At 40.6% G+C, this 26,534-nt stretch overlaps 1 protein-coding gene across 1 annotated transcript; it reads right to left on the reverse strand.

Moving 5' to 3' along the window:
* Window positions 1–25,116, reverse strand: LOC145099284 (zinc finger BED domain-containing protein RICESLEEPER 2-like). The gene is made up of 6 exons (XM_079036875.1): window positions 24,991–25,116; window positions 4,046–4,416; window positions 3,775–3,911; window positions 3,480–3,673; window positions 174–179; window positions 1–12 (listed from the first exon to the last, which is right to left on the reverse strand). The coding sequence occupies exons 1-6, from the start codon at window positions 25,114–25,116 to the stop codon at window positions 1–3; spliced, it is 846 nt and encodes a 281-aa protein (XP_078893001.1).
* Window positions 25,117–26,534: the final 1,418 nt, after the last annotated feature.

Consider the following 26,534-nt stretch of genomic DNA (forward strand, 5'->3'; position numbering starts at 1 on the left):
TCACCTATTCACCTACCAAAAAAACAAAGACAATGTATAAACAAAAGCATAAAAAAACTATAATTTAATCGATTATAATCATGAAAAAATGGTATCATTATTACCATCAATTTTCACCATCTATGTCGTAATCATCAAAATAATTGCATGGTTATCTGAGTGAAATTGCACACCTTCATCTAAATAGAAAAAAAAAAGTTAGTAGTAATTAGTAAATTAGAAAGAAATACCTTTGTTAACAATTTCCCACAACCAACTTTGTGCGTACATTAGAGCTTCAATTGTGTTTGGTTTAAGTCTACTTCAATAAGGGCTTATGCCACAACCCGAAATTTTTTATTGGATTAGGTAAAATACATCAACTTAAGGTCAAACTTACAGGCTTCTAGACCGAGTGTACGTAAGGGTTGTGTGTTAAGAAGTGAACCACGAAAGAAACAAGAGCCTAGAACAACATTTGAGCCATAAAACCTCAACAAGTGAGGTTCACAACCAAGGACCATGTTCACGGCCGTGAAACCCTTTTAGGCCGTGAACTCATGGTATATAGATGAGTTTTAGCCACTTTTTCTTCACTTGTTCTTCTCTTGGCTGCAATCACTCCATTCTCTCTCAAGTATCTTAGTTCAAAAACACCATCTTTCACTCTTAAACACCCCTTTCCTTTGGTACTCCATAGAAGCTTACTAGGATCTTCAAACACTTGCCAAAACACCAAGATCTTTAAGTTTTCTTCATCATATGGGCCGTGAACACCTCAATCCCAGTCGTGATCATCTTTCAGCCTCCAAACTTGCTTCTAGCACTCTTTTGGTGAGTTATTCTTGCATCCTAGGTTGTTTCCCAATCACCTTTGTAGGTAGATTCACTAATTACATGCCTATATGTATCATTATATGTCATTTAGGACTCGTTTGTGCCTCAGGACTTCATTCGTGGAACTTATCATTCTATATCGAACCTTCGGTTGAATCACCCACATAAGGTGAGTTCATACCCCTATAATCAATCTTTTAAATATTTTTAAATGCTTTTGAGGAGGGGGGGGGGGATGGGGATACAAGTATAACACAAGAAATGTTGTGTTATAAAGTATAAATTGCTTATTATGTCTTTGTACCAATAAACTATATTTAGAACATGAAACTTTGATTAGAACATATTAATGAGCTTATAAACTTTAATAAGTTTAGCTTAAGGAACAAAATGATATTTTTATAAAATTTTCTATTAATTATTAAAAGAGTTTTCTGCATTATTACTTGTAAATTTGTTAATCTAGCTTGTGAGACATCTCTTCAGTACTTACCTAAGTATATCAGAAGTCTACCATTACGACCAGAGTCTCCTGGAGGGAGAGCGTGAGTTTGTGTATAGATTTATATAGGATTGACAATCCCGCACCTTGTTGTTAGCTACAGCCGGACCGGCAGGTCTGCGGGTGACAAATGTCATATTCATTTCAATGTCTACAATACGTCATGGTTAACCGGTCCAATTAGTATAAACAACTCACAATAGATACCAATGATATATTTACGCAATAATATACTTTTCATGATCGAATCTCAAAGGATACTAACTATGTGATTACCTAATGTATACAGTACGTTCCTTCTTTGGTTGTGGAATGTGTGCTTTCTGATAGATAGTGGAATGTGTGCTTTCCACATTACTTCTTGTTCCTTGTTTGGTTGTGGGCTTAGGGCAGATTCACCCATTCAAATGTTTATTCGATCTCGGTTATATGCAACTCATATTTATTACGTAATCTTAGGAGAGTAGTATCATCATATCAGGTATCCAGAATAACCATGTCTTTATTCAATTTAACATATCAACAAACTAGACATCATTGTAATAACTATATGGAGTATACTTTTTCTTTTCAAACTTAGAACAACATAAACATCCAGTTAGGTTTTATAGGAAATATAGATTTTCTATGGTACACATTATTCTTTTAAGGAAAACAGTTTTCGATGGATCTTTCTGAAAATAATAACACTTAATACTGAAATCAGTGTTTCACAATTGAGTTAGTGAAACTAGAAACTTATCTATTAAAGGTTTAATTCGTTTTATTAAACTTGTTTAACATATAGGACCTTAAATAGTTAATTCTATAATTCCTTGGTTTATACATCCGGGTTATATATAATTAATATCCGATAGACACGGGAATGTGTGACTTCCACCTTACTTCCTGTTCCTTGTTTGGTTGTGGGCTTAGGGCAGATTCACACATTTAACTGTCCGTTCGATATTAGATTATATATGGCTTGTATAAACTCAGTAACTATAGAAGGAACTATTGTGGTTACCATTTTTACTAAAGGAAATATATGATTTTCTTAAAGAATGTTTTCTTCAAACATAAAAGAACTATTACAGTTAACTCCGTAAGCACCTAGTGGATACACTAGGGTTACATACAATGAGGATCTAATAAACAATGGGATGTGTGACTTCCGCCTTACTTCCTATTCCTTGTTTGGTTGTGGGCTTAGGGCAGATTCACAAAATCGATTGTTTGTTTACTCTGGATTATATATAACTTGTATCCATTTAGTACTCATAGAAAGAATTGTAGAGTCATTTTTACTTATCTTTCACCACATCAGAAAATTTAGGATTTTTATGGAGGAACATGCGAACTTTTCAAAAGAACTTATAGTTTACTTTCATAACTAAAATACTTATGAGCTCACCAAATTAAATGCTGATTCAGGCTCAATCCACTAGTACTAATGCCGATTCGGAGGAAACAGTAGAGACGGGAATAGCCACTATATCTCTAGCTATTCCTTGCAATATAGGATATTTTGTTGCCCTTAACTTCCACCACATCAAAATATCAAAGTCTCAAGATTCAGGCTCAATCCCTTATTCTAAATAACGGTCAAACTCGGTTTTCAAAACCGATTGAGGAACTTTATCCTTGGCGTTCACATACTTATCCTAAGCCGACAAATTTTCATCACCATCCATTTCATTTGTGAAACCCAACCCCATATAATCACCACTTCTATGTGAATTTTACATACTCTTTTTTTCGTATTCGTAACCAAATCATCACAAAAACTTTTGATTCTACTAACTTGATTCACATAACCTTTCGAGTAGAGAAGTTGGAAATAAAATTCTATCATTTTCATCTTGTAATTTTGATCAAAAACTCCAACAACACCCATCAACTCATGAATAGTACCCTAATAATGATTGAACTTTACAATCATTTGCATTGCCATTTTTTGTACAATTATATTAGAGCAAGAATTCCGTTTAGGTATTTCAAGTCTAATCTAACATATTTTGGGAAAATATAAGTTGGCTATAGGGTACTTTGTTAAAGAAAAGACCGAGGTGACATTATAAAACAATTCCAATCTCCTACATATTTCTTGTGTGTTCTCCCAATCTAATGAACTAAGCAATGTTTTGTATTGACTATCACGTTGTTTTAAACGCCCAAAGACCTCTTTATACATTAATGACACTTTCAACATCAAGTAAGTTGAATTCCATCTTGTGGGGCAATCTAAACCTAACTTCTTGGAGTAAGGTATTTTGAGTTTTCGACATGAGTTCTCAAATGCATCAACTCTTTTGGGGGTTGTTGTCCAATAAGCTACACTTTCACGTACATTTTCAATTGATCCTTTAATGACCTCTAACCCACAACAAGATTAAGAATATGAGTTGCACATCTCATGTGAATGTGTGTGCCATCATGTATCTAATTATTTATTTGCAACTTTTCTTTAATCTTACCGATTAATGCATCATTTGTAGTATAATTGTCCACTGTGATAGTAGACAATTTGGTGTCCACATTCCACTCCATCAATGCATCGATCAAAACATCTGTGAGAACTTCACTTGTGTGTGGGCAAGGCACATAAATAAACCTGTCAAACATAATAATCATAAAGTAAAAAAATGTCATATAACATATAATAAAAAAGTAGATAAGAAACAGTACCTTAATATTTAACATTGAAGACACCAATCATGAATATAATGACCTGTGATAGCCATGAACCTTTTTTCTTGATTGGTCGAAGTCCACATGTCAGTTATAGTGGCAATTCTACCTTGGAAAATTTCAATCTTTTGAATAACCTTACTTTTTTCCATTGCATACACATTTTTAAAGTCACTATTCAATGTATTCCGAAAAGGGCATTTGAATAAAGGTTGAACGGTCCTTGTAAAATTCTTAAAACCAACATTCTCAACAATAGAAAAAGGATACTCATGTAATATAACCATTTTAGCTTTTGACGATACCAAAAGCTTTTGACGAATATTGGTTTGGACTTTAGCTATGCAATTCTCCCTATGTACTAGCAAGTGTTTGGTGCCATTTTTTGGATCTGTTCCTAATAACGCGTTACAAGTTTTACATCGTGCCTTCAGTTTCCAATTAACAGTAACTTTAACAAATTTATCCCAATCAATGCTTTTTTGTCTTTTGTTTGGAGGTTTAACCTCTCACACCCCCGAACCAGACGACGGAAACGTCCGAGGGCTCGCGTGATTTAAATTGAAATATCATCACAATGAGTATATATGAAACATAGCACATTCATCACCAAACATTACATAGTACAACTGACATTGTTTACATCAAGTACATGGTTTACATTACATGATCCCAAAATATAAAGTGTTTGATGATTAACAACTACAAAAGAAACTTTCAACACACTGGATGCTTCCTCGTTCTAACGATTTCCTGAGAATACAAGTTATTTTGAAAACGGTCAACATATATGATGTTGGTGAGTTCATAAGTATGTTTGATGTAAAATAGTTTATGTCGTTTGTAAAACCCAAAAAATCCGATATTTTCTGTAATAAGACTTTTCATGAAAATGTTGTGATGACCCTGTAAGTATATGCGTGAATGATTTCAAAACGTGTATAAATGAGACGTTTTGCATTATAGTTATTGAAAGTACAAGTGAATAAGATTGGTTTCCCCAGAAAAACCGATGTTTTCCAATAAAATATTATAATTGTTTTGTATTATTGTATCGTCACAACGAATGAATATGATTTCCCATGATTACTTAGATGGAATTGGATCTCTATGTGAGTCGTTATAACCATGCATGATAATGACTAGTTCGTCTGTCTTGGCATTCTAATGAACACCAGAATTGATCTTAAGATTTTGTCACCCTAGACTGGCCGAGTCTAACTGTTGCGAACAACTTAGGCGTGGGGGAGTCACCCCCGTATAGATCTATACACAAACTCTCGCTCTCCCTCCAGGAGACTTTGATTATAACTACAGACTACGATCGACACTTATTGGTGTCGCCCGTTATTACTCACTTATTCCAAATGAATTTGATTAACCTTGATTAACGACCTGATTTTTGTTTACTTGAATAGAAGGTAAGCCGAACAGACGAGGAGAAGAGGACTACTAGGCTCTACTAGTTACATATGTTATTTAAGACTGTCGAGTATACGAAAGACGCGCTGGCCCATTTCACATAAGATTTATTTGGACCTTACTAGCAATGCTAATGGGCCACTAAGGTCCAATAGCATGTAAAAGCCATTGAGGGTCCCTTAAGCATGTAATTGGGTCACAGGAGGCCTAATAACATGTATTATATATGTTAGGTCCAAAAGCCATGTCAATGTGTCACGAAGGCCCAATAAGCATGATTAGAATCTTTCAAGCCCATCAATTAGAATGTTTACTTGTTTTGTATAGTATTAGTGTTGCGAAATTGTTTAATCGATATGTCGTAATAATCACCAAATTGTTTTATAACGATTCATAGATTAAAAAAAAATAGATATTTTTTATTTAACCCATAAGTTATAAAGTTTCATATCTATATATATATATATATATATATATATATATATATATATATATATATATATATATATATATATATTGACCCAATTATTTCATTATTAACATAATTGACTAAAAATATTAGTTTGACCAATTCAGCCCCTTAGTTTGGTAAAGTTGGCAATTTTTAGCCCGTTTTATGAAAAATGACATATTAGGTCCTTGAACCATTTTTCTTGACATTTTTGACCTAAACACTTAGTTAGATGATGTTTTAAGCCCAAAATTTTATTTAGGACAGTTTCAGCCCCTTAGTTAAAACATTTGCATTTAAATCCACACTTTTTGCAATTTTTACAATTTTTACCCAAATCCAAAATCTTTGCATTTTTAGTCCCTTTTGATAAATAAGGCCATTTTAACCCCTGAAATGGGTTTATTTACATTTATAGCCCCTGTTTGGAGAAAACTTTCCATTTCAGCCCCCTTAAATTTGGTTTTTCGCATTTTTGGGCCTAAATAACCGAAAAGCCCAAGTTTTAGCCCATTAAACTAAAATTTGCATTTTTAGTCCTTTAGAAAGCCTAATATTTATAAAAACTCTTATTTTAGTTGTTTTGAACTTTTGATCCTTGTAGAAACTGTGAATGACATCTTTTCCCCCAACTTTTGTTTATTTATCAAAAACGGACCAATAACAAATTTTATGTTGTAGTGTGTTTATTATAAAGCTTGTATGGTAGTTTATCTTGACATGTTAAGTGAAATATAACCTAGATCATATATGTTTCCTTCATGAACTATAGATCTCAAAATATATATCATTTTTAGCACATATTTACCACATAAACACAAGAAATCACACATAACATACAAATACACATAGATCTTCACAATTTTACTTGTATTCTGTGACATCCCTAAAATCACGGCCAGAAAAGACCGGTTTGTTTATGCTTTGTTTAAAAATCAGAGTAACATTTTAAATAAAAGTGTTGCGGAATTTGTCCCAAAACAAAATATGATAAAGATTTATCAAAAGCATTTCCATAGAAATGTACTTCATTAAAAGACTTGGGATGTCATGTTCGTACAGATCAAAAGCATAAACAGTACAATATAAGCCTTACTACATTATTTCATATCTACAGGCCTATATCCGTAATCCCTCGTCCAAACATCATAACTATGCTCAAGCGCCACTACCTTTAATACATAAAACTGAGTGGGTCAGGCTTGGGAGCCTGGTGAGCACATAGGGTTTTCAACCCACAATAAATAAGTTTATTAACTTCATTAAATTAAACAAACCCGATTACCCGTTCCCGTTATCCTCACATTACGTCCCTAAGCATCTATCATAAGGGACCTATCCTAAGGATTATCATCGGGACGGACACTACTGCTAAGGGGATTCCTTAGCAATAAATGTCCTTAAGGCAACCATGTGGGGGATGGAGTACATCTGGTGAGCACACAGTTCAAATAAACACACAGTTCGAATAAACACCTACAGGTTGCGAGCCTGCTAGTGTTCCATTGGACTGTCTAGAATAGTCCGTGGTCGTCATCTATACTCTGCTAGATGACTGGATCATCAATAACATCTATAACGAGGCCTCTCATCGTTTTATTTTTTCACACAGCAACTATTACATTTACCCATGTTTTACCCAACACATTTTGTAGATATAAAATACATATACAGTTTAAATCATTAAAAACATGTATAAAACGTTCATCCAGCATAGATAGCAAGTATTCAGATAATATGCACACATAGCACGTAATTTATATAAAATACTTCATATCTATGTGTAAGCTGAAAGTAACTATGCACTCACTTGTTAAAGTGATGATTCCAAAATCGGGCAGCGCTTGCTTCTAACGATTCTATTTTCCTTCGATGAAACCTAGCATTATTATCGCTAAATTTTAGTCTAATATTTACCGTGACCAACTATTAGTCTTAGTATTATTATTATTATTATATAAGCGTTAAACAATATTTTCCAACCACTATGTACAGACAGGGGCCAGACATAAAACACCGAAGGGCAGGACCATTTTGGCATATAGCACTTCTGAAATCCAACAACCCTATGCGGCCCTTTAAACCAGATTCCCCGTACCGCGAGTAGTTAAAAAAAATATTATAACGACACTTATATAAGTTATAATAATAGCTCAAATATTTATTATAAGTCATAATAACAATACTAATTTTAAATATAAGCTATATTAAAATAAGGTAAGCATAACTTACTTACAAGGGGGTTTTAGCTAGGAGTCGGGCTCTGCAGGGGCAGAACTTCGTCGCTGAATCTTTCTAAGAAAGATTCGTGCAACGCTTCAGCGCTCATTTTACTATACTAAAACTACAGAAAGAGAAGTCGAATCACGAGGGACCGAAATGCTCGGGGGATAAGGAGAGAAAGACTCTTGAATCAAGAGAATGGTGCAAGAAATATGAGAGCCCAAGACTCTTATTTATACTAATTAAAATTTCAAAAACTACCCTCCATAATTACTTAATGACCTTTTAGTTATATAAACAACTAAATACCCCTCTATAATACTGTTTTACATGGATTTAATGATATTTGTACTAAACTAATGTCGAAAGAACTCAACATTAGTCTTATAATGACCGCATCGTCGATACCTTTCTAATGATATATACATATGTATATATATGTGTACGTATACATGATTTATACTTTATTTTAATACGTAAATATGCTATTATAATTTGTAACTCGTTCATACGAACTCCGTTTTTGACGTTCTTTATATTCACGCATAGGTGGAGACGTACTCTACAACTTTCGTTTAGACTCCGTCGGCTAATTTTGACTTTATTTTTAAAGTTATATTTTTAACAGGCTGGGACATGATTGGTCAATTAAAATCTCATAACTTCTTTATCCGATGTCCATTTTTATCAGTCTTTTTATCGTTACGCTACTAATAACGAGATGTTCGATTCTCGTTTAGGTTGTGTCGGCTAAAAATCAATCGATCTAAAATTCGAATTTCGGGTTGTACACCGCTAATCCAAAACTTCGAAAAATCATAACTTCTTCATACGAAGTCAGATTTGGGCGTTCTTTTTATCGATGTTCTTAGTTTAACATATTCTACGACTTTCGTTTAGAGCGCTAAGGCTAAATCTCGCTCTATCATAAATTTACTATTTACGCTTCCCGGTGCCATGCCGGTTCCGACGCGAAACTTCGACGGGTCATAACTTCTTCGTTATAACTCGGATTTCGGCATTCTTTATATGTACGGAAACCTTGTGACATATTCTACAACTTGATTAAGATTATTTACTCTAAATAATCTTTTTGTCGAAAAGTCGTTTTCGACCCCTATTGCCTCTAAATTGACTAGCCCAGATTTACGGGCGTTACAATGATCTCCCCCTTAGGATGATTACGTCCCAGAATCATCAATGAAACAGGGCTCGTATAATGACTCCATACGTCATTTCTTCATCCTAGGTAATAATTATAACTTCTATATTCCTTCAAGTCTATCTCTTAGACTCATTGACTATAAGCAGTACTCGATCGTGCACCTGCTCTCTACCTCAGGCTAGACTCCAAATTATGACCTATCATCATGTGATGCATGTTTAGACTCAGGTCTCTTAGAGTTAAATTCTAAAACAGACTATGCCTTCCTTCATGTTCTAATGTGATATATTCACACTTTAACATGTAGCGTTTCTAGCTACCAACTTTTTTAACAACGAACGCGATACTTCTATTGATCGCTTTGATTTCAATTGTTTGGTTTAAGTTAGACACTACATCGAACTTGGTTCCCTGAACCACGCAACATACTCATCGTATTCGGACTCAATTCGATATGACCACTAGGGTCGGAATATCAACAATCTTTTTAGTCATTACCGAAACGATGGTAATGACATACTTGAATAAAACAGAATTAGTTACTAGCTTCTTGGTAATGTTGTGCCTTTCCCTGATCCAAGTGTGAGTCATGTGCTTCCGGTAGTATAGGCCTCTACTACCATTCAAACCTACTCATACTCGTCTCAAGTATTGTCCCGCAGTTTTCCAAGTCACCACACAAGAAAATCACATAACAACTTAACACATCAAATATCAAAACGAAGGTTTTTATTATTCCTTGAAACTATTACATACGTGTTCAAGTTCACCCTAGACTATGCCTCTAACAGGCTACATCATACGATTCTATGGCTACTTCATAACTCGATCCTTGGATGTCAAGCCGTCACTCCTGAATCCTCGCATTGTCATCTGCTTCGTCAAGGATCATTTGAAATGCTCACGCCTTTGGCTTTGGTGACACATTTGGCTTTGTAGCCCCCTCTCTCTTTGGGCAATCTTGCTTGAAGTCCCCTTCCTCATTACATTCGTAACACACCCTTTTATTGAATTTACACGCGTTGGCATAATGCCCATGCTTCCCACACTTGAAACAAGTTACTTCCTCACCGCATTTTCCAGAGTGTTTCTTTTTGCACTTCTCGCACCATCTTTCTTTACTCCCTCCTCCTCTAAACTTCCTGGTACTGGATTTGCTTCTCTCATCGGGCTTCGTAGACCCCTCAAATTTCCTCTTTTCGCCAACCTCGGTCTTGTTGGCGGCTCTTCCCTTGATCATCTCCTCAACCGACTTGGCAGCCCAAATAGCTGCCTCCAAAGTAGGTGCCTGACGCACTGGCACTGCATATTCCCATGGAAGTCCTTTTGCGTACTTGTCAATTTTCGTCAGCTCATCCGGAACAAGACGTAAGGCGAACTCCATCTTCTCTGTGAAGTTGTTGGTGTATTCATCAACAGACATGCTTCCTTTCTTTAAGGTAAGGAATTGCTTTTCTAGCTCGAGCAGATTTTGGGTTGAGCAGTACCTACGTTTGAATTGCACCAGAAATTCTGCCCATGTCAGTTCCAGGGGCTCATTGGGGCTCAATGTCTTTCCCAAGGTATTCCACCATCGTACAACGCCTCCTCGAAACTGACGCACTGCAAATGTGGTATGTTGTTTTCCCTTGCAACCGCACGTCATGAAAGCTAATTCCATCTCCGAGATCCAATCCATGACCCCGATTGGATCCTCCTTTCCAGTGAAAGTCGATGGCTTGCAAGTCAGAAAATCCTTGTTGAAACGACCCAAAAATACGACCCGAAAATTTCATTTTTAATATAATCAAAAATCATAAAACTAAGTATATCATAATAAAACCATGCGTTGCATTTCTCAAAAACCACACTAAAATACTGTAACAAGAAACTGTGTCACAACTATATCAAAACATATCTAAGAAAACTGAGTCAACTCCCAGGATAAAAACTGAAGCTGTGGTGTGTGCAATGCCATCATCCCGAGCTCTTCCCTTTGCTTGCGGAAGTACCTGAAACCAAAACTGAAACTGTAAGCACGAAGCTTAGTGAGCTCCCCCAAACTACCACATACCATACAATACATATAAAAAGCACATACTGGGCCTTGCCCACTGCATCAGACTGAAGTCTGGAACTAGCTGCATCGGACCGAAGTCCGGAACTGACTGGGACCTTGTCCCCTGCATCGGACCAGAGTCCGGAACTAACTGCATCGGACCGAAGTCCGGAACTGACTGCATTGGACCGAAGTCCAGAACTAATTGCATCGGACCGAAGTCCGGAACTGACTGCATCGGACCGAAGTCTGGAACTGGCTGATCATGGCATAACATAAAACATAACAACTATTATAATCACATATATTGCATACTGCATCGGAACAGAGTCCGGAACACATAACACAAACATGCTTGTATCACAAAGACATCAAGCACTCTAACTACTGCATCAGACCAAAGTCCGGGACTACTGATAATTAAACGGGCCGGCATTGTGGCCGTAGACCCGTTCCTACTGAAGGGAAACTCACCTCGTGAACTGGCTGCTGTGTGAATGGCTCTGAAAACTAACTGCTGCTGCTGCTCCGGTATCTTCCCGGCTACAAGTCCATAAACACACTCAATCAAATACTAAACACTGCACTGGGGTAAAATGACTCTTTTACCCTTGGTCGAAGTCAACTCTCGGTCAAAATCAACCCACAGTTGACCTGACTCGCCGAGTTGGGCCGCCAACTCGCCGAGTCTCTAATCTCACTTCTCAACCCTACTCGTGGCTACTCGTCGAGTATGACATCGACTCGACGAGTACCCTCTCGATCCAAGAACTCAGACATTCTTCATCCGACTCGCCGAGTCATATGAACAACTTGACGAGTTGTTCTTGAGCTTAAGAAGATTGCCTTGGACTCGCCGAGTTGTATGAACAACTCGCCGAGTCCCTCCATTACTGAGTCTGACCTCGAAATCGTTGAGTCCACTCCACTACTCACTGGTCCCACTCGGCATCGCTCAAAAAGGAAGAAATCGGGGACTCGCGACTCGACTCGCCGAGTCGTTCTTCCGAATCGCCGAGTCACAACCATGCAACTATTCTAAACTCGATTCTGCTTGAATCCATAACATACAAATGATAGATCTGAGTCGAAAAAGCTGATTTACCACGTAAAGTTTCGAACTTTACGTGTACAAACACATGAAAAAAGGGGATAAAGGCTAAAAAGGCACTTAAAAGGGTAGATTTAGGGTTATTATGCAAAATAGCTCCATAAAGGCAATAGATCTGGGCTCTACAACTCCTAAATGAACAGATCTAAGGATATCTCGACATAATAGGGCTTCCATATCAACATAAGGCTTGAGAAAAGCATCAACTAGATCTAGAAGAGTTCTAATGGGGTTTTAAAACATAAAAGGGGAGGAAATCCGAAGAATACCTCAAAGAACTCTGGTTTGCCCTTGAATCTTTGCTCTACAACTCTTCTCCTTGCTCCTTTCTTCTTCTCCTTCTTCAAGCCTTCACAAATGCACACAAGATCACTTAAATCACTCAAGAACGAATTAGGGTTTTCTCACAGCTCTCTGAGGGTGAAGGAGGCGAGATTGGGGGCTATAAGGTGGGTTAAATAGTGGGCAACCCGGGGATTTAGGGTTTCTTCCAGGCAGGCAGACTCGCCGAGTCCCGAATATGGACTCGCCGAGTCGCCAGCTAACACGTGCTCGAAATCCCGTCCCTACTCGGCGAGTCAGGCTATGAACTCGCCGAGTCCCTCTTGCAAACTTCAAAATAAATACCATGGAATCATCATACCGGAGACGGGTCGTTTCAATTCTCCCCCACTTATCTCAGACTTCGTCCTCGAAGTCTGCTACGGCTGAATCTGCATATATCTCTGGGTAGTGCTCTCTCATCTCCTCCTCAGCCTCCCACGTCTACTCAGACCCCTTCCGGTGCTGCCACTGCACCTTCACTAACTGAATTTCCTTGTTCCTCAAGGTCTTGGTCTTCCAGTCCAGAATCGCGACCGGCCTCTCAATATAATTCAGGCTGCTATCAACCTGAATATCCTCTAGGGGAACGACTGCTGACTCATCCACCAAACACTTCCTCAACTGAGACACATGGAAAGTGTTGTGGATCTGACTAAGCTCCTCAGGAAGATCTAACCGATAAGCAACCCGACCCACCCGGGCCAAAACCCTGAAAGGACCAATAAATCTGGGGCCCAACTTGCCCCTCTTCCGGAATCTGATGACACCCTTCCAAGGTGAGACCTTCAGAAGGACCATATCTCCCACCTGGAACTCCAAGTCTGAACGCCTCCTGTCGGCGTAGCTCTTCTGCCGACTCTGCGCAGTCTGCAGTTTACTACGGACCTGCTTGATCAACTCGGTCGTCTTGAGCACCACTTCTGTGCTCCCGATGACTCGCTGACCGACCTCGCCCCAACAAATCGGGGTCCTACACTTCCTCCCATAAAGCATCTCAAAGGGAGGTCGATCAATGCTCGCATGATAACTGTTGTTATACGAAAATTCCGCTAACGGAAGGTACGTATCCCAACTGCCACCAAAGTCTAGAACACATGCCCTGAGCATGTCCTCAAGAGTCTGAATCGTCCTCTCACTCTGCCCGTCCGTCTTAGGGTGGAAAGCGGTGCTGAAATGAAGACGAGTACCCATCTCGTCGTGAAACCGCTTCCAGAATCTGGATGTAAAACGGACATCTCGGTCTGACACCACCGATACCGGCACTCCATGACGTACCACAATCTCTCGCACATAGATATCGGCTAACTTCTCTGCCGATATACTCTCCTGGATCGGGATAAAATGGGCACTCTTCGTCAACCGATCCACTACTACCCATATCGAATCCACTCCTCGTGCGGTCCTGGGAAGCTTGGTGACAAAATCCATGGTGATGTCCTCCCATTTCCACACGGGAATGTCTAACGGCTGCATCTTGCCGTGAGGTCTCTGGTGCTCCGCCTTGACCTTCCGGCAGGTCAGGCATCTCTCAACATACCAGGCGACGTCCCGCTTCATGCAGGGCCACCAATAATCAGGTCGAAGATCTCGATACATCTTCGTCGCCCCTGGGTGGATAGAAAATCGAGACTTATGAGCCTCGTCCATCAACACTTGCCGTACTCCACCCCAGTACGGTACCCACACCCTCCCGTGAAGCGTCAGCAATCCCCGACTGTCATAATCAAACGAGGCTACTCGGCCCACTATCCTCTCACACTTCTGCCTCTCCTCCTTGAGGCCCTCCACCTGAGCCTCCTTGATCCGCTCCAACAATGGAGTAGTCACTGTCATCCTCAAACACAAATCCCTGATAGGGGCTGCCGACACTTTGCGGCTTAGGGCGTCGGCCACCACGTTGGCCTTCCCTGGGTGGTAAAGGATCTCACAATCATAATCCTTTAGCACATCCAACCATCTCCTCTGCCTCATGTTCAGACTCGGCTGATCCATAAGGTACCTAAAACTCTTGTGATCCGTGTAGATAGTACAACGAACCCCATAAAGATAATGCCTCCAAATCTTGAGGGCAAACACAACCGCCCCCAGCTCTAAATCATGGGTAGGATAATTAGCCTCGTGAGGCTTCAACTGTCTCGAGGCATAAGCTATCACATGGCCTCGCTGCATCCATACTGCTCCCATACCTGTGATCGAGGCATCACAGTAGACTACGAAGTCCTCTACTCCCTCTGGCAAGGTAAGGATCGGAGCCTCGCACAATCTCTGTCTGAGGGTCTCGAATGCTGCCTGCTGTTCAGGCCCCCAACGAAATACCACCGACTTCTTGGTCAGTCGGGTGAGCGGCACTGCTATCTTGGAGAAATCCTGGATAAATCTCCGATAATACCCTACCAACCCTAGGAAGCTCCGAATCTCAGATGGAGACTTCGGGACCTCCCACTGCATCACGGCCTCTATCTTGGCCGGATCTACCAAAATACCCTTCTGGTTGACGAGGTGGCCAAGGAACTGCACCTCGCGCAACCAGAACTCGCATTTGGAGAACTTTGCGAAAAGTCTCTCCCTCCTCAAAACCTCCAGCACCTCTCGCAGGTGCTCCTCATGCTGCTCCTGCGTCTTGGAATACACCAAGATATCATCTATGAATACTATCACTGACCGATCCAGCATCGTCCTGCACACGCGATTCATGAGATCCATGAATGCGGCTGGAGCATTGGTGAGCCCAAATGGCATCACCACAAACTCATAATGACCATACCTGGTTCTGAAAGCAGTCTTCTGTACATCCTCATCTCTAACCCGCATCTGATGATAACCGGAGCGTAGATCGATCTTGGAGAACCAAGATGCTCCCTGAAGCTGATCAAACAAATCATCTATCCTCGGAAGTGGGTAACGGTTCTTCACCGTTACCTTATTCAACTCCCGATAATCTATACACATACGATGCGACCCATCCTTCTTCCTCACAAACAGGATCGACGCTCCCCAAGGCGAACTGCTCGGCCGAATGAAACCCTTGTCTAACAGCTCCTGCAGCTGTGTAGACAACTCCTGCATCTCAGGGGGAGCTAGTCGATACGGTGCCTTGGCTATCGGAGCCGCACCAGGAATTAGGTCGATCCTGAACTCAACCTGCCTCTCAGGAGGTATCCCCGGCAAATCCTTGGGAAACACATCCGGGTAGTCTCGCACTATAGGAACATCATCAACTGTCATCTTGCCCTTCTCCCGGGCATCCAAGACGTAAGCTACAAAACCGGCGCAACCCTGCTGAACATAGCGCCTCGCCCTTGCGGCGGAACAAAAGGTCGGTCCACGCTGTGGCCTCTCGCCCTGAATCACTAACTCTCCCCCACTGGGAGTGCGAACCCTCACCAGCTGAAGCTCACAATCAATCACCGCCCCATTGGAGCTTAGCCAATCCATGCCCACAATAACCTTATTCCCTCGCAGGGGAATAGGTACCAGGTCCACTGAAAACTGCTCATCAAACAACTGAAGAGAACACCCTTTATGCACTCTGCCGACCCTCACGGTCCTATCATCTGCTATCTCAACCTCTAATGGACAATCCAGCTCCCCTGGAGCTCTACTAAACCTCTTGCTAAGCGCAAGCGATACGAATGATCGGGTAGCCCCCGAATCGAATAATACCATAGCAGAAATGCCGTTCACAGAGAACGACCCTAAATAAAACATACAATCATATGCAATATTCAATCAATAATAATAAAGAGATGAAGGGAAGATACATACCCGTCACCACATCAGGAGTCGCTCGCGCCTCCTCTGCTGTCATCTGAAACGCCCTGCTCTTCGCCACTGGCGTCTCGGCTCTGCCCTGCCGGCCATCTGTAATCCTCAAGGTAGCAGGGGCAGGTGCAGCCACCTTCCCTGCTGCAGCTAAACTTGGACACTGGGAATTTTTATGTCCCCTCTGATTGCACTGAAAGCAAATCAGATCTGATGCTGCAACGACAGTAGCAGGGGCCGTACAATCCCTGCTCAAATGCCCAATCCGACCGCACTTGTAGCAGCCGGAACTCCCTGCCTTGCACACCCCCTCGTGCAATCTCCCACACTTGCCACATCGACCGTGGCTCTAATGACTCCTAGATCTATGGTCTGAAACCTTGGGCTTTTTGCCCGAACTACCTGTACCCGAAACCGCCTCCGGTTTCCTCTTCTTCTCCATCTCGAGATCAATCTCCCTCTCCCGAGCCCTAGCAATCATGTCATCCAGCGTTTTACAGCTAGACTGGCTCACAAACTGGCGGATATCGCTCCGCAACATCTCATGATAACGGGCCTTCTTCATTTCCTCATCGGCCGCATACTGAGGAACAAGAAGAGCCCTCTCCCTGAACTTGGCGGTGATCTCCGCCACTGTCTCTATAGTCTGGGTGAGGTCCTGAAACTCCCTAGCTAACTGCTGCACCTCAATAACCGGTGCAAACTCCGCCCTGAACCTGGTAGAGAAGTCAGCCCAGGTCATGGCGTCCAATGCTGCATCATCTCCAATGGTATGTCCGACCTCCTCCCACCAATCCCGTGCCCTTTCCTTCAGAAGACAGGATGCCAATCTGACCTTGTCCCCCTCGGGACACCTGCTAGTGCGGAAAGCGTTGGCCACATCCACCAACCATCTAGTACTCGCTATGGGGTCCCACGCCCCATGATAGTCCGGAGCTCCACATGCCCTGAACTCCCTGAATGTAAGGGTGTGCGACCCCATCATGGCCGCCACCTCGGCACGGAAGGTGCCCAATCTCTCATCCATCAGCTCTAGAATTCCCTCCTTGATCGAACCGAAGATCACAGGAGTCTACTCTATAATGATGCGCGTAATCTCCGAAGAAAGAAACTCTCGGGTCTGCTCATCCATGCGCTCATCCCCCGAGCCTGAACCTGATCCCTCCCCGACACCTCCACTGCCGGCTGCTGGTCTCGAACGCAAAACCACCATTCTGAAACACATCACAACTACATCAGAAAACTGAAATATCTCAAGGGATCATTGATACTACAACTAGCTTCCTGGTCTTGTCTCAGCCTTTCTTGATTCGAGTACGAATCCTCTGCTTTCAGTAGTACGGGCCCATACTACCTTCCACATCTATCCGTACTTTCTTCAAGAACTGCCTTGACTCCACCAAGTCACTTCTACTACTACTGATCTCTGCTACTCTCATCCTAGGCTTGCCCTAGGAAACCTCAGACTCAACTCAACTAGTCCTCAGCTGCTGAAGGCCTCCTTATAATGTTAATTAGCCACCACTTGAACACCATCACATGTGACGAGGCTCAGATAATCCTTCAAGTAAAAGACTCATCCCTATAACGGTTGGACTCAAACAAGAGCTGCGCAATAGGGCCAATTCCAGCACTCTGGGATTATTCAACCTTGATCACATGTGGTGTGACGTGTTCACCTAATGGCTAACTCCCATCACTCAGAATCCCACAAAGCACGAAGCAAGCAACATTCGAACACAAGAGCCACTCAAGCAATCCTATCCTCATAACGGGGAAACTGCACTAGCATGCAATGCTAAGCTCATACTATCAGGCATAACCTAAACAGGCTATCCTACTACTGTCTACTCAATACTAGCATGCAAGACTCATAAAACTGTAACACATAAGGCGGGCACATAAGCCATCCTCCTAGATCCTTAGTCCTATACTAGCATGCTGTTCTACTGAAACTGAAACTGAACAAATAACTTGTATGGGTAATTTGGGAGTACTTACTTGAGCTCGGCTAATCGCATGCACCACACCCTTATCTCGTTTAAAAATTTCTTTCTTTCTAAGTGCTTTCAAAACTCTTTAGAAAACATTTTCTTTTTTTTTTTAAAAAAAAAATCTTTCTATCTTCCCCTTAGTTTGAGTTCAGATACATTCGGAAGTGTATCCGAATCCCTCAAACCAAGGCTCTGATACCAACTTGAAACGACCCAAAAATACGACCCGAAAATTTCATTTTTAATATAATCAAAAATCATAAAACTGAGTATATCATAATAAAACCATGCGTTGCATTTCTCAAAAACCACACTAAAATACTGTAACAAGAAACTTTGTCACAACTGTATCAAAACATATCTAAGAAAACTGAGTCAACTCCCAGGATAAAAACTAAAGCTGTGGTGTGTGCAATGCCATCATCCCGGGCTCTTCCCTTTGCTTGCGGAAGTACCTGAAACCAAAACTGAAACTGTAAGCACGAAGCTTAGTGAGCTCCCCCAAACTACCACATACCATACAATACATATATAAAGCACATACTGGGCCTTGCCCACTGCATCAGACCGAAGTCTGGAACTAGCTGCATCGGACCGAAGTCCGGAACTAACTGGGACCTTGTCCCCTGCATCGGACCAGAGTCCGTAACTAACTGCATCGGACCGAAGTCCAGAACTGACTGCATTGGGCCGAAGTCCGGAACTAACTGCATCGGACCGAAGTCCGGAACTGACTGCATCGGACCGAAGTCCGGAACTGGCTGATCATGGCATAGCATAAAACATAACAACTATTATAATCACATATACTGCATACTGCATCGGAACAGAGTCCGGAACACATAACACAAACATGCTTGTATCACAAAGACATCAAGCACTCTAACTACTGCATCAGACCAAAGTCCGGGACTACTGATAATTAAACGGGCCGGCATTGTGGCCGTAGACCCGTTCCTACTGAAGGGAAACTCACCTCGTGAACTGGCTGCTGTGTGAATGGCTCTAAAAACTAGCTGCTGCTGCTGCTCTGGTATCTTCCCGGCTACAAGTCCATAAACACACTCAATCAAATACTAAACACTGCACTGGGGTAAAATGACTTTTTTACCCTTGGTCAAAGTCAACTCTCGGTTAAAATCAACCCACAGTTGACCTGACTCGCCGAGTTGGGCCGCCAACTCGCCGAGTCTCTAATCTCACTTCTCAACCCTACTCGTGGCTACTCGTGGAGTATGATATCGACTCGACGAGTACCCTCTCGATCCAAGAACTCAGACATTCTTCATCCGACTCGCCGAGTCATATGAACAACTCGACGAGTTGTTCTTGAGCTTAAGAAGATTGCCTTGGACTCGCCGAGTTGTATGAACAACTCGCCGAGTCCCTCCATTACTGAGTCTGACCTCGAAATCGCTGAGTCCACTCCACTACTCACTGGTCCCACTCGGCATCGCTCAAAAAGGAAGAAATCGGGGACTTGCGACTCGACTCGCCGAGTCGTTCTTCCGACTCGCCGAGTCACAACCATGCAACTATTCTAAACTCGATTCTGCTTGAATCCATAATATACAAATGATAGATCTGAGTCGAAAAAGCTGATTTACCACGTAAAGTTTCCAACTTTACGTGTACAAACACATGAAAAAAGGGGATAAAGGCTAAAAAGGCACTTAAAAGGGTAGATCTAGGGTTATTATGCAAAATAGCTCCATAAAGGCAATAGATCTGGGCTCTACAACTCCTAAATGAACAGATCTAAGGATATCTCGACATAATAGGGCTTCCATATCAACATAAGGCTTGAGAAAAGCATCAACTAGATCTAGAAGAGTTCTAATGGGGTTTTAAAGCATAAAAGGGGAGGAAATCCGAAGAATACCTCAAAGAACTCTGGTTTGCCCTTGAATCTTTGCTCTACAACTCTTCTCCTTGCTCCTTTCTTCTTCTCCTTCTTCAAGCCTTCACAAATGCACACAAGATCACTTAAATCACTCAAGAACGAATTAGGGTTTTCTCACAGCTCTCTGAGGGTGAAGGAGGCGAGATTGGGGGCTATAAGGTGGCTTAAATAGTGGGCAACCCGGGGATTTAGGGTTTCTTCCAGGCAGGCAGACTCGCCGAGTCCCGAATATGGACTCGCCGAGTCGCCAGCTAACACGTGCTCGAAATCCCGTACCTACTCGGCGAGTCAGGCTATGAACTCGCCGAGTCCCTCTTGCAAACTTCAAAATAAATACCATGGAATCATCATACCGGAGACGGGTCGTTACACTTGTACTTGCATCCATTCGTCTCGACTTCGTTATCTTGGTTGTTTTGTCGAACTATTGGTGGGTTGACTTGACCAACAGTCCCACTGTAGTTTCCTTCCTCAGTCTGCCCTTCGTTCAACTCGGGCTGTTCGATCTGAATAGTCGCTTCCTCTCGATTTTGCTGGAGCAAACGTCTGGTTTCCTCCATTTGACGATCCAACATCGCTTGGATCATTGCTTGCACTCCGGCCATCGTTATTGGCTCAGCAGCAGCTACCACAACCGATATTTGCACAATCGCTGGGGGCTGATCTCGGTTCCCATTTGCATTCATATTTCCGCTACGGGTTCTTGCCATCTTGATCTATACACCGAATAAGGTGAATCTAGACCTTTACTTAGGATTGATGTTTAAATCATTCTTATCACTCCGAAACGTTTATATGCTAGTTCTAATATCGTAGTTAAACACTTAAAATCCTAAACACATAAGGTTTCCAGATCCGGTCGACAACAGACCATAGATCCGAACAAATAACAACATATCAGGCACAAACATTTAGCACATAAAAGCATTTTAGGCACAATTCCTAAAATAATCTAGTGCTCACACCTCACAATCATCGCTTAGCATTCTAAGTTTAAGTCTAGAAATAAATCCATATTCCTAGTTCACTTAAACTAATGCTCTGATACCAACTGTGACATCCCTAAAATCACGGATAGAAAAGACCGGTTTGTTTATGCTTTGTTTAAAAATCAGAGTAACATTTTAAATAAAAGTGTTGCGGAATTTGTCCCAAAACAAAATATGATAAAGATTTATCAAAAGCATTTCCATAGAAATGTACTTCATTAAAAGACTTGGGATGTCATGTTCGTACAGATCAAAAGCATAAACAGTACAATATAAGCCTTACTACATTATTTCATATCTACAGGCCTATATCCGTAATCCCTCGTCCAAACATCATAACTATGCTTAAGCGCCACTACCTGTAATACATAAAACTGAGTGGGTCAGGCTTGGGAGCCTGGTGAGCACATAGGGTTTTCAACCCACAATAAATAAGTTTATTAACTTCATTAAATTAAACAAACCCGATTACCCGTTCCCGTTATCCTCACATTACGTCCCTAAGCATCTATCATAAGGGACCTATCCTAAGGATTATCATCGGGACGGACACTACTGCTAAGGGGATTCCTTAGCAATAAATGTCCTTAAGGCAACCATGTGGGGGATGGAGTACATCTGGTGAGCACACAGTTCAAATAAACACACAGTTCGAATAAACACCTACAGGTTGCGAGCCTGCTAGTGTTCCACTGGACTGTCTAGAATAGTCCGTGGTCGTCATCTATACTCTGCTAGATGACTGGATCATCAATAACATCTATAACGAGGCCTCTCATCGTTTTATTTTGTCACACATCAACTATTACATCTACCCATGTTTTACCCAACACATTTTGTAGATATAAAATACATATACAGTTTAAATCATTAAAAACATGTATAAAACGTTCATCCAGCATAGATAGAAAGTATTCAGATAATATGCACACATAGCACGTAATTTATATAAAATACTTCATATCTATGTGTAAGCTGAAAGTAACTATGCACTCACTGGTTAAAGTGATGATTCCAAAATCGGGCAGCGCTTGCTTCTAACGATTCTATTTTCCTTCGACGAAACCTAGCATTATTATCGCTAAATTTTAGTCTAATATTTACCGTGACCAACTATTAGTCTTAGTATTATTATTATTATTATATAAGCGTTAAACAATATTTTCCAACCACTATGTACAGACAGGGGCCAGACATAAAACACCGAAGGGCAGGACCATTTTGGCATATAGCACTTCTGAAATCCAACAACCCTATGCGGCCCTTGAAACCAGATTCCCCGTACCGCGAGTAGTTAAAAAAATATTATAACGACACTTATATAAGTTATAATAATAGCTCAAATATTTATTATAAGTCATAATAACAATACTAATTTTAAATATAAGCTATATTAAAATAAGGTAAGCATAACTTACTTACAAGGGGGTTTTAGCTAGGAGTCGGGCTCTGCAGGGGCAGAACTTCGTCGCTAAATCTTTCTAAGAAAGATTCGTGCAGCGCTTCAGCGCTCATTTTACTATACTAAAACTACAGAAAGAGAAGTCGAATCACGAGGGACCGAAATGCTCGGGGGATAAGGAGAGAAAGACTCTTGAATCAAGAGAATGGTGCAAGAAATATGAGAGCCCAAGGCTCTTATTTATACTAATTGAATTTTCAAAAACTACCCTCCATAATTACTTAATGACCTTTTAGTTATATAAACAACTAAATACCCCTCTATAATACTGTTTTACATGGATTTAATGATATTTGTACTAAACTAATGTCGAAAGAACTCAACATTAGTCTTATAATGACCGCATCGTCGATACCTTTCTAATGATATATACATATGTATATATGTGTACGTATACATGATTTATACTTTATTTTAATACGTAAATATGCTATTATAATTTGTAACTCGTTCATACGAACTCCGTTTTTGACGTTCTTTATATCCACACATTGGTGGAGACGTACTCTACAACTTTCGTTTAGACTCCGTCGGCTAATTTTGACTTTATTTTTAAAGTTATATTTTTAACAGGCCGGGACAGGATTGGTCAATTAAAATCTCAGAACTTCTTTATTCGATGTCCATTTTTGTCTGTCTTTTTATCTTTACGCTACTAATAACGAGATGTTCGATTCTCGTTTAGGTTGTGTCGGCTAAAAATCAATCGATCTAAAATTCGAATTTCGGGTTGTACACCGCTAATCCAAAACTTCGAAAAATCATAACTTCTTCATACGAAGTCAGATTTGGGCGTTCTTTTTATCGATGTTCTTAGTTTAACATATTCTACGACTTTCGTTTAGAGCGCTAAGGCTAAATCTCGCTTTATCATAAATTTACTATTTACGCTTCCCGGTGCCATGCCGGTTCCGACGCGAAACTTCGACGGGTCATAACTTCTTCGTTATAACTCGGATTTCGGCGTTCTTTATATGTACGGAAACCTTGTGACATATTCTACAACTTGATTAAGATTATTTACTCTATATAATCTTTTTGTCGAAAAGTCGTTTTCGACCCCTATTGCCTCTAAATTGACTAGCCTAGATTTACGGGCGTTACATATTCTCCCCCATAAATCATATGAAAACTGAAAATAGAGGGGTATGAACTCACCTTGTGTTTGTGGATTCGGTTTTTTGAAGAAGATGAAGTGATTTTTCGGCCCTAGCAACTCCCTTGAGTAGATCTCGAACTGAAGATGATTTCTAGGAGTATGATTAAGAAATTAAGGTGGTAAGAAGAGTGATTAAGCTGTAAAAAGCAAGTATGTTGTCATGATCTTACCACAAGTATGTATCTTGGAGTGATTCTTGGATGAAAACCTTCTTGAATGCCCTTAATCTCGAAAATTTTGAAGGAGAAATGAAGGTGTTCTTGAGAGGATTTGGAAGTGAATTAAGTGTGTGTGTGTGTTTGGTGATCCTCGGTTGAGAGTAGAAGAAGAGAGGGGAGAGAGTGAGATGAGTTGACATGCATAGAGATATGAGAATGGTGCATGGGTATCCTATTTACGTTTATGAGGTGGCACCACAAATGTTAACCCTCATTTCATCGTTTATTTTTTTTATTTTTTTTTGTTTTACTTGTGTCGAAATGGGATAAGGAAGGAGGAAGGAATCAATTTGGCCCATTCTTTCCTTGGCTCGAGTTCATGAGGCCCATAAGGAAAACCTACAGTTCATTGGGCCCTTAGGGTAGCTCACGACCCAATCATTGTAGAAGAGAATGGATTTGAGTCCATTAAAGCTAATTGGATTTGTTATGGCCCAATAAGGCCCATTAAAGATAAACTAGTCCATTATAGGTTTATAAGTCCTAAAAAGGTTAAGTCTCATGAGAGTGGGTCCAATGAGAGCCCATTTAAGAGCCCTAAGCCCAAAATAGTCAAATTGGAAGCTTATTGGCCCATTAGGCCCAATAAGGAAATCCTAGTCCATATAGGAGTTAAGCCGAGATTTCTAGGGTTTTTCAACTTTACTTGATGAATTTAGGTTTGAATGTGTTTCCATAGGTTGAACTTCAAGCATAGCATGAATTAGGGTTACGAGTCTACAATAGATAATGTTTACAAGAGTAGATAATTTCCTAGCTAGAATGCTAGTTGTGACATTACTGCATCTGATTGAAGTGCTTCTTCAAAGGAAGGAACACTTGGACTTGTATTATCATGTTCAACATCAATATTTGTAGAACCAATTGGTGTTGAAGGTTGTTCACTCCCTGAATCATTGTCTTCCATTTTTCTGCCCAAAACAAATTCATCACACAATACTTCAGCATATAAACATTCATCACAATAGATATTTATTGATTCGGTCATACAAAAATACATAATAGACATTCAAAATTGACAACAATTAATCTCCACCGATGCACATACACTCATACACAATGCATATTCACCGATTCACAATAAATATTTACCGAAATCAACTAAACATGGGGAGGGATGCAAAATCATTAACCAGACTCAAAAGCTAAAAATCGAACGGAAAAACCTGATTGAGCTTCAATGTAGTCGATTGACCTCCGATTACCCATCATTTGATGGTTACGCTGGAGTGGTGGTACGACGTCGATGGAGAATGAAGAAGGTTGCCGGTTGGAACTTGGAAGTCGAAACGCAGAGTCGCAGATGAAGGAAGGTAGGAGCGAGGGCAAACAACGTCTCAATAGAAGCAGGAGCAGGACTTGAAGAGACGATTACTAAGAATTACAAGTTTGATTAAGGAATAAAAGAACCCTATTGGCAGTTTGACTTAGTTTTACTTTCACAATTTGAATTACGCATTTACGCTGAAATAATATTATATGATTTTTTAATTGATTAAAAATATTACATAAATGACTTATATATATATATATATATATATATATATATATATATATATATATATATATCGGGTACGCATCAGGTACGGTTTCGGGTACGGGTATGGGATATAAAGGAATGATTTGCTCCAGAATAAAATAATATCTTTGCAGGAAATTGATTAACTAAGAATGTACCTGAAGCAACATCAGTCTATTCTTTTTCTTCTTTCGGTTTGCTTCTCAACTTTTTGGCGCTCTGCCTTAAAGTTTTCTTGCTCTCCACAATTGAAACAAACTTTTCCTTTCACTAGGAAATTTGTGGAAATATGCTCCGGTTTCTTGCACTTGAAGTAGTCGACACAGTCGCCAAAGTGCTTTTTCTTACAATGGTTGCACCACTTCCCGTATTGGTTGTTTCAAGATTTTCTACTCGACTTGGAGAACTTCTTCTTATTCTTGTAGTTGTTCTTGTTTCCTGAGAACCCATCAAATTTTCTTGTCTCATCGACTTCATTTTTTCGGTTGTCCTTTTCTACATCATCCTGTTAACAGACTTTGCAACGTAGGTGGCTACATCAAAGGTACATGTCTGCTTAACGGGCACAATGTACTCCCAAGCTAGCCCCTAGGCATACCTGTTGATCCTGGTTAGTTCATCTGGAACAAGGTGTAAGCAAACTCCATTTGGTCTGTGAAAGCATTAGTGTACTTGTAAACAGTCATACTTCCCTTCTTCCAGTTCAGGAGTTGATTCTCTAACTCCAGCATGTTCTCTGCTAAACAAAATTCCCTATTGAAGTGGGCCAAGAACTCCTCCCACGTCAACCGTAGTGGCTTATTAGG

The sequence above is a fragment of the Lactuca serriola genome, chromosome 4, assembly GCF_051521515.1.
Source record: "Lactuca serriola cultivar US96UC23 chromosome 4, Lser_US96UC23_V15, whole genome shotgun sequence".
NCBI classification, from domain to species: domain Eukaryota; kingdom Viridiplantae; phylum Streptophyta; class Magnoliopsida; order Asterales; family Asteraceae; genus Lactuca; species Lactuca serriola.